The 10,237-nt window shown below is 40.4% G+C and overlaps 1 protein-coding gene across 1 annotated transcript in view; it reads left to right on the forward strand.

Annotated features, from left to right (window-relative positions):
- The window catches only part of LOC111871033 (transcription elongation factor B polypeptide 3), a 24,010-nt gene extending 15,752 nt beyond the window's left edge, over positions 1–8,258 (forward strand). Inside the window, exons 7-9 of the mRNA XM_023863767.2 lie at positions 1,742–1,888; positions 3,217–3,331; positions 7,580–8,258. Coding sequence (XP_023719535.1) covers positions 1,742–1,888; positions 3,217–3,331; positions 7,580–7,653 — 336 coding nt within the window. The 3' untranslated portion in view covers positions 7,654–8,258. The remainder of the gene's footprint in view (positions 1–1,741; positions 1,889–3,216; positions 3,332–7,579) is intronic.
- The last annotated feature ends 1,979 nt before the right edge of the window (positions 8,259–10,237 follow it).

Consider the following 10,237-nt stretch of genomic DNA (forward strand, 5'->3'; position numbering starts at 1 on the left):
TTGTGCAGCATCTGGACATAACGAGCAGCATTGATGGTTTACCCAGGTTCCAGGAATTTGGTCAGAATAAACCCCTCTGCATCCCAGAAGACTGTGCCCATCACCTTCGCAGCTGATGGCACTGTCTTTGTCTTCTTTTTTGATAGAGAATGCAAATGGTGCCATTCCATACTCTGCTGTTTCATTTCAGGCTCAAAATGGTGAAACCTGCTTTCGTCACCTGTCACAATACAGAGCAAAAAATCATCGCCTTGTGTCGATATCTCTGCAGCAGTGCTGATGTGATGGCTTTTCACTGACCTTTGTGGTCTTCAGTCAGTAACCGCGGGACCTAATGAGCACAAACTTTGCTATAGCCCAAGCTTTCAATCATCTCCTGTACTGCACTGTGCCCTATTCCAAGTTTTGGGGCTGTTGTGTCCACAGTCACACACCTGTCATCTTGAATGATCTCATCCACTCTTTCCTTGTTGCGTTCAGTTGAGGCTGTTCGAGGACGACCACTCCGAGGCTCATCTTCAATGCTGGTGTTCCCATCTTTAAAATGTTTCACCCATCTTTGAACACTGCTCGAACCCATGCACACACTTCCATAAGCACGCTGAAGTCTCTGGTGAATTTCTGCAGCAAGGATTTCCTCTTTCACAATAAATTCGATGACAGCACGCTGGTGAAATGACATGTGGTTGTCGGCCATTTTGTTAGGAGTGATACTGGTCACGTGATGCAAGCTATTGACGTCACAAGACACTCAAGGTTAACACAACAGCTGGTTCCACCAACACCATACTCTCTTTCATCTGCTGTTCCCAGGTTGCATGCAATAAAAAGTTGCTAATGACTTTCGGTACAACCTACGTATAATGCACTATGTCTGGTTGTGATCCAGAAGGGGCTTGGCACCAAGACAAACTGATTCGCAGTAAACCACCAGTCATAAAGTAACTGACTCTGACTTGGAGAAGCCGGTAGGTGAAGTTAGGGACAGTTTGGGAACCCAGAGGAAGAGGAATGTCTGCCATTGGAAGCCGCTACCAAGCAACAGCTAGTGAAGACTGAGAAGACTTCATGTGTGCTGTAGTTACAGTGATCTTTGGAATGTGTAACTCATTGAGACTGTTGTAGTTATTTCTGTAAGTGTTTTCTCTAAATCTGATTACTAATCCTAACCTCATTTACGATCACCCACTCACATGAAAATGTTAAAATGCCCTGTAAGGTATCGTACAGCACTTAGATTCTCTTCAAAGCTGGAACTACCTTCTGATGAAAGTGGTCTTCTTCATCCAGATTTGAGTCCCACCCACAGTAGTCAGCTATTTCATTGCTGCCACACACAACACGTTATATTAATATTAACAGAAATAACACAGAATGCTCTCTCCTCTATGTTAACTTATTACAGATGCAGTTTTTAGGAGTTTCTTCATTGTAAGGCAGTGCAGAAGAACATTGTTTACGGATATAATTATGGAGGATTTGAGGTTCTCACAGTGGTGGCTATGAAGACTTTTTCTGTAAGGTTGCCTAAAAAATTTTTGATGTACCCTGATTCCATTACTGGTCTAAGATGGTCTAGTATATATTAGGAGCGTTTCCATAGAACATACTGCCTGATTCTTCAGAATAGCATTGTTTATTGTTCTGTATAAAAGAGTAATTTTTGTATAAAGTTCTAATTTTGATGTATAAGATGTATGGAGAGTAATTCTTTTTTGTATGTTTTCACTTTAATTTGTAGAGGTGTTTGGAAGAGCGGGAAGCGAAGCTGAAAGCTCTGACTACTAATATTCAGCAGTCAATAGCAAAGTCAACACCAGTCCGGCAAACAAAACTGGCTTATGTGGATAGTGTGGCAAAACCTCCTCGCAACGTTGCAAGGCAACAGGTAAAGTATCTAACTGAAGTTCTTCATAAGTTTGTTTGGACTTCTGAAGCTCCCTGTGTTGGCCATGTTAGAGGAGAGGAAGGGTTGTTAGTCTACCATTGCATACATCAGTGTTAAAAAATGACGGCAATGTGTCTTGGAGTGTAGGAAGAATGACAGAGACCAGAGCCTGAAGTTTAATATTCCAGTTTATCCTTGTTTATCACTTAGGAAGGAAGATGAAGTTTTGGTATCATAGCTTTTCGACCAGCAGATCAGTGTTTACAGAACTTTGTATCACATTCATGCCACTGGAAATTACTGGCCTCAGAAAGGAATGTCACAAGTTGTCATTCTGAAATTTTGCACATTAAATGGTATCTGTTGTGTAGTGATTCTGTGCAGAGTTTCAGCTTCTGTTACACACTGCAATCATACACAAAAGAAATAGGAAATGTATGCATAGCATTGCAACCCAAAGCATCAGAATTTAAAAAATCTTTCATTGTGTTAGAATTATTCCTAAATATTGTATTTCATAACAGTTTTATAGGGTCCTTCCCAATTGCTGTATGCAAGTGTATTCCTGTTTTTTTTTCTTAAAATTGCTATAACCTGTTGTTTGAGAAATAATTATTATTCTATTGTTTATTCATTATTTTTAGTCACTTTTTTCCGGTTGCTATGTAGTGCAACATTCTTTGCTATCTTGTCCTGTGCATGTAGATATATACATGTTGCTGCTCTCCTTTTTGCTCATTTTAGATTTTTTTTTATTTATAAGACAGATTTCTGTTTAGTTCGTCATGATTCTTGAAACTTCTTACCTCCATTGTCACAAGCCATATATCAAAATTCTTTGGAAAGGTTCAGTAATGATCATGTATCCTTGACCTTCGATTAAGTTTGTTTTCTTGAGTAATTACAAATTGTGTGTAGCCCTTTCCTCTCCTCACTGCTGAAAACATTTTGGTGTAGCTCCATGGTTTTTCATGTCCTATGGAAGAATTTGGTATTAGTGGCGTTGAACTTTTGGGTCCTGTTGGCAGGTTGAAGGAGTAAATCAGTTATTTATTTAGTAGGTACTTTGTTGAGATTTTGAAAGCAGTAAACATTTACATTTTGGTCTTCTCGGTAATCACACCATAAGTCTTGCAGGTGATTGCGTTTATTTTGGAGTAACCTACTGCCTCCATCTTCAGGGTACCATCTCAGGGGATTATATGGTCTCATAATCCAGAAGACTACAGTTTAAATGGTTACTTTGTTATACAAGAGAAGGTGACTGTTCACACGTCTGGTTACATGCAGAGAGAGAGTGTGTGAATTTCATTTCATGTCATTTCCAGGCAAAGTATGGGACTGCTCGCGTTGCAAAGCCTATTGCGGCACAGGCCAAGGCTGCTAGAGTGGCTGGCACAGGAGTCACTCCAGTTCCTGCTCCTACAAGACACATTCAGACAGGTAAGTGGGACCTGTTCTTGACACTGTGTTAACTATTGCAGCTGTGCAGCATGGAATGAAATGTGTGAGAATGGTCTTCATGCTGTATCAGCTGTAGGGGCCTGTGTAGAAGAAATCAGGTGTATAATTTTTAGTTTAGATATGTAAGTTTGTGTGTAAGTCAATGAACACAAGGAGAAGACCTCTGACTCTACTGGAGAGTGCCATAAGGAGAATGATTGCAGGCACATGGATACCTTGACAATGTTGTTCATGTTTTTGCAATGTTACAGGGTCTTCTGATAATATTTATTTATTTACATTAAAATTGGTGAAAATATTTGTGAAGCATTTTCAAGGATTGCTAGTTGTGTATTTCTTCCAAACCCCATCTTTTGCACTTTGGGACATATGGACTTTATAGGAATGCCCGGATATGGCAGATCTGCTGAAGTGGTAACATGTTACATACACATGTATGTAGTATTTTTTTATTGCTAGTGGGGTGGGACTAAGTCCCTTGAACTGTGACCACTTCTGGCCTATCGTACCAACCCCAGATGATTGATGGTGATTTTGGAACAATTGGTGGAATGAAGATTGGCAGGGGAACCAAAGTACTCAGAGAAAACCTGCCCCAGTGCCACTTTGTCCACCACAAATCCCACTTGACCAGACCTGGGATCGAACCCAGGCCGCCGCGGTGGGAAGCCAGCAACTAACCGTTTGAGCTATGGCGCGGCCCCATGTATGAAGTAAGTCCCCAAGTTAAGTAGTTTTGTATGCCTCTTGGTTTATTGAACAAAGTTTCATGATTATAGTCTTTGGAGTGTCAAATGACCAAATGCATTCCTTCCCTGTCTTGCTGATGTCAAGAAGCTTCTTGGGAAGAAAGGAGAATTATGGTTGCTGGTGCTAGTAGATAAGATTTTTTCACCTACAGTTACTAAGGTGTCTTGCAAGCAGGGAAAAGTTGGAGTAGTTGGGCTCTGCTCAGTAATGATAGAGGTGAGTTCTGCTTACAGTGTTGACCCATTGTTTGCTCATGTGCCCAACAATTGATCTGTAAGTGACAGCCAGCCGATAAGCCTTAGGTATGCCCTTGAGTCTAATAAATTCATCCAACTGTTGAAGATGAAATACCAGGTTGGTGTCTGAGTTGTCATAAAATAATGACAATGGCAGTTCTGGACTACTCAGAAAACTAGACACTGACAAAGGTTCTACTGGCTCATTCATTCTATTTGCATTTAAGCTCACTCTCACACAAACATTGCAGGCACTTGACTGACAAGAACAGTGATGGTTCTCATTAGTCGGAACATGGCTACTGGTAGTACCATCATTGTCACTATTAGGGTCATTCTGATTCATGATGGAAGGAGAGAGAAGGGTGTTACTTATCACATGCAATTCCACTGCAACTGCTGCTCTGCTCGGTACATCAGAAGTTTTACTTTCCAGTGCCACAATTTTGGCATTCACCTGTTCCGATCTACTTTCAGTTGCAGATTTTCCTTACTTTACCACCTGGTTAATTTGATTGATGCTCTGCCTCTATGGCTCACATCCTGATCTCATTTACAGATGGTAACATCCACTTTGGGCCTGTGATCTGCCATCCGGCTGGCCAGTTTGTCTGTGATACCATGGGTATGAGTCTTTGTTCTAGTTTAGTCTCAAACCACATGCTGACTACCTGTAGCTGCCTTTTCACTGCCACAAGTTCAGATTCTGTTTCTGTACTTGATCTACCTGATTAGTTAATCTCCTAGTCTCAGAATCTAGCCTGGCCGAGAATTCTTCGTTAATTTGCTGGCTCTGTAGCTCAAATCTTTCGGTCAGTTTTTCATTTTTTACTTTTATCTCGGCCCTTAAGTTTTGCTGAAATTTTGCATTGTTTTCCTGTAATTGACTGATTTTGGAATTAATGTGAGCCTTAACACTTTCTTGGAAGTGATGGATTATCTCAATGTTGGTGCTAAGGTCTGCCTTTAACACATTCTTGTAAATTTATATTGCTCTGCTTTATTACTTCCATAATTCCTGCAAGTATCAGTTTTATGTCACTTGTGTCTTTGGATGGGTGTTCTTCTGTGCTTCCTTTTTCCAATTTATAATTGTCCAGCTGGTAGCTCTCTGGAATCTGTTTCTAAAATAATCTCCTGCTGTGAAGTTACAGTCAGTTCACACTGTTCATCTACACTGCCTAATCCCTCAGGTTGGTCCCTTGGCCTACTGCACTTCTTCGCTGCCAGTAGTTCAGTGTTCTCTTGGTTGTGCTCTACCGCCCAGCTTCGAAGTGTGCGACTCATCATGGTCACGCTTGGACACTAACCTTTGTGATAGCAGTAGTTGTCTTCTGCAGCATGATCTGGAGCCAACAAACTTGTAGATTCAAGCTCCTTCCGTTTTGACTCCTCAATATGTTGTGGGATGAGCCACCACATGACATCTAACGTGTAGCATTGCTCATTGGTGTGTTTTCAGTCGTGGTGTTATGTAGGGTTGTAGCTGACTCTTCTTCTCCATCTCTTGCCTTCGCTGAGAGGTCGAAGCCCTGCGTTGATGTGCCACTTGTAACCGTCTTCCCCATAGGTGAATTTATGCCACACACATTGGGAAACACTTTTAACTCTCTTTGGGCCCTTTCATTGTTTGGTTACTTCTATGATGGCCCTTTCTTTCCCTTTGTTGCTCACCTTCGCTGTGTTCTTGGATGCCTTCACTGAAGTTACAGTGCATTCCTTCCCTGTCTTGTGGATGTTGGGAAGGAAGGAGATTTGTAGCTCCTGGTGCTAGTAGGTAAGGGTTCTTTTCACCTACAGTTACTAATGTGTCGTGCGAAGTGGCCTCTGTAGTCTAGGGGCAACGTTCCCACCTCATGACTCAAGGTACGCAGGTTCAAACCCGGCAGAGGCCGTGGAATTTTTAAGGGTGGAAAAATTCAGGGAACAAGTCCTCCGGGAGGGACTTTAAGCCGTGTGTCCCATGTCATAGATTTACAGCACGTAAAAGAACCTCATGTCTCTAGGAGACCTCTGAGCTAAATTAGGCAAATTTTCCCACCCAAGTAGTTTCCAATGCCTCCGGTAGATGGGGAAAGTATTAGGTACCACTGCCAGATGAGGATTAACCTCGCTGACAGAAAGGGACTAATTATCAGATACCACTGCCAGTAGAGGGCCGACCTCGCTGGCAGAAAGGGGCTGATAACAGGCACCAGTACCGGTAGGGTATGGGGATAGTAGAAATTAAAGGGGGATGCACAGTGGACCAATAACTGGTCTAAGTGCATGGGGAAACCCACCTCCTCCAACAATGAATGAATGAATGAATGAATGAATGAATGAATGAATGTGTCATGCAAGTGGGGGAGAGTTGGAGTAGCTAGGCTCTGCTCAGTAATTGTAGTGATGAGATCTTATCTAGGGTCATATGGGCCTGGCTCAGGCAGGGCATGAGGTTCTTTACGTTACAGTCATGTACACCACTTCAAGACTGCACTTTAATTTATTATCTTTTGATAACACTGAACACTATACTTAATGGAAACTAAATTTTTCTTACACTTGCATGAATTTGAATGTTGTATGGCTTATAACCCAGTAAATTGTACTTTATTGAAGTGATATAGTTTTTGAGTCTGAATTGGAGGAAATTTGAATTAAGACTTCTGAGGGAGAATGAGCTCCCTGGAATCCTGAGGTCTGCCAGTCCACAGCATTCAAATAAGTCTACTCCTCCAAACACAGTTCATTTTGAAAACTAGGAGGACTCTTAATTTGGTGACTTACGAATCATATTGTTTTGTGATTCTGGCAGTTACTGACCGAACGCTAGAGTTGACCGCGACTTTGTATATTAGGATCATGGGATTGGGCTCAGGTACTTTCTCTTCTAAGTTATCGCTGTTCCAAGCTATCACCTCTTGAATTCTTAAAGGCCTACCGATTCTGCTGAAACTACCAGAATTCCAGGAAATGTACCAGATGTTACTTCCTGTCCTCTTAGCAAAACTGGAACCATATCACTTCTGAGTGTTTCTTAATTAATATGAAATAGGCTAGTTAATTATAATGAATGGTTACAAATAGTTCCCTTTTCTTCAGTCACTCAGGCTGTATGATGGGATCATATGTTAAAATAAATCATTAACTCTTCTCCATAATCATCCTTCCATATCCCATACATTTTAGTAAACCAAAATAATGATTGCAGTGTCATAAAATGGTTACCATGTTGAGTTCTTTATGTTATGTTTTTCAGCTACCAAGGCAAAGCCTCGTATGGCTCCACTGATGCAGAAGACTATGAAACTTGTTAAGAGCTTCAAGCGATAATCTTTCTTGGAGCTGCAATGAATTATGCTGAGATTGGAAAGTACTTCAGAATGAGAGGAAGGACACAAGTATGTAATAATAGCAAGCTTGTGCCGTATCACTCTCTGCAGATGTGTTTCCCACACAGGATGTTTGCTTTCATTTTATACCTAGTATGTTTGTTGAGGATATGTGTACTGATGTGTACCGTGATTGAAGTGCATGTTCTTGTATATGCTGTATGAGAACCAAGTAATTATTTGTCATTTTAACAGACTGACCATAACAGTATCAGAAACCATCAGAATGGTATGTCTCTGTTTCCAAACTTCTGATTGGTACAGCAAATTAAATATAAATTGAAGTGTTGATGCAACAGGTATGTAGCCTCATTTTCATGAATTTGTGTTTGGACTGCATTCAGAGATGATGTAAATGGTGCCAAAACAGTGCATATTGCTTGCTGAGTCAAATGGTAATATGAATGACATTTTTTGAAGATTCAGAGGTGCATCCTTCTTGTGTGAGAGCCGTGTTGTCATGCTGTTGTGCTTAAAACCATTTTATTGTTATCACAAATATAATTTGTTTTTGTGAATATTATTAAATATCATACGTTTATGGAATAAGACAGTCTCCATTTTGTTTTTTGTCGTACCTATGAAACACTGCAGAGGTAGAATTGTGTACCATGAGTCATATATGGTGAAGTGTGCAAGAAAGACTTTGAACAAGGAAACCTGAATGCTTAGAACTGATACAAAGTAAGTTACAAATTTAATTAGCAGCAGAATGCATTATGTTTCCAGTTTGAAGAACCATCATATGTAATAAATCCTTTTTGTACAAGGGGTTTTTATCATGTGCATGGGAAAATTCATTAATTTAAAATGCAGGCAGCGAGCAGTCTTTGAATTATCTGGCTTCAGTTGGAGATATCACCTTTTGTGAAAAGTACTTCATGCTCAAGATGCTGAGAATAATTGGGAGTAGAAACAGATGAGTAATATAGTTGAATGACAGATTTCATCTTGTGTAAATGTTGCTATTGCCACTACCAGCATGCTAACTGCACTTGCTGTCATCTCAAGGTCCCTTGCTTTCATGGTTAAAATTATTGGTTTCTGCAATGCCATCATTCGCTTCCAAGATTTGGGTTCTGCTCTTTACTTTGCCATTAGATTTTATGCAGTATATTTGACTTTCAATGCATAAAGCACAGACATTCCTTGTTTTTTCAACAATACCCTTAGTTGTAAGTTTTGAGGTTTTCACGGCGATGACAATGAAGAAAGTTGTCTTCTGGGTTTAGGCACCGTGTATTCTTCGTTTTGGCCGACGTTTCGGAGGAACGTAGCGCCTCCATCTTCAGAGCAGTTGAATAGCTGCGGAGAGCAGTAACTGCTCTCCGCAGCTATTCAACTGCTCTGAAGATGGAGGCGCTACGTTCCTCCGAAACGTCGGCCAAAACGAAGAATACACGGTGCCTAAACCCAGAAGACAACTTTCTTCAATACCCTTAGTTCTTTGTTCCAGATAACTTGTGACTAGTCCCTCGTCACTTCATTAGACATCTGCCTATTTGTTTAGTACCTTATTCTTAGTCCTGTAGGCAATAATGATGTAAGCCGTTTTTTATTCAATATCACGTATACTGATAGTTTCATGCTGACTATCAATTGTGTCAGTCTCTGATGTTTTGTGACACAGATTTTGGACCTCTGTCATCATTGATGTAATTGGATGACATAGCGAAATACATTTCATTGGCATTGTCTGTTTGGCTTAGTGGGTAATTATATGCTATTCAAGTTTGGATCACATTTCTGAAATGTGAGAAGTTTATTCTCAGAGACTGATGGTAATGTAAGTGATAAAATATAGAGTAAATTACAGTGGCTTCTCTTAAACTGTTAAAAAGGTTAAACTGAGTAGATGAAGTATAATGTGGGGCTTGTTAAGTGTGATGTAGGAAGGGTGTATATGTACAGTTTAGTGACGAGGAATGTGGAATCTTTTGATAGCTTAATATTTTATATTATTCATGGATCTAGTCTCTTCTGGAAGTTTGCTGTAGTAGTGTATGATGTTATGTAAGTTGTGGTTTATTGTTAGTTATATACTTACATATAATAGGTTGTGTTGGGGTATGGAAGGTTTACTATGCCGTGTTGGTGAAGAATCTTGCACTTTGTGGATGTGACATAATATGCAAGTACGTAGTTGTTTGCATGATATCCGGTGGAAATAATGTAATTTAATGTCCAAGTTGTTTAGTTTATTAATGTTAAATTGTAAAGTTTTTTATTGTATTATGATGTGGTGTGCTGGTAATTATCTATTATTATTATTATTATTATTATTGGAGGGGGTGGGTTTCCCCATGACCAGTGGTCTATTGTACGTCCCCCTGTGATATTCTACCAGTCTATACCTTACCGATACTGGTGCGTGCCATCAGTCCTGACTCAGCCAGCAAGTTCAGTCTCTACTGGCTCAGCGGTATCTAGATGCTTCCCCCATCTACCAGAGGCATTAGAGACTATTGTTGGGCGGGAAATGTCCTTATAATTTGGCTCAGAGGCCTCCTTGAGGCATGAGGTTC

Source organism: Cryptotermes secundus, unplaced genomic scaffold, assembly GCF_002891405.2.
Source record: "Cryptotermes secundus unplaced genomic scaffold, Csec_1.0 scaffold101, whole genome shotgun sequence".
Classification (NCBI taxonomy): Eukaryota; Metazoa; Arthropoda; class Insecta; order Blattodea; family Kalotermitidae; genus Cryptotermes; species Cryptotermes secundus.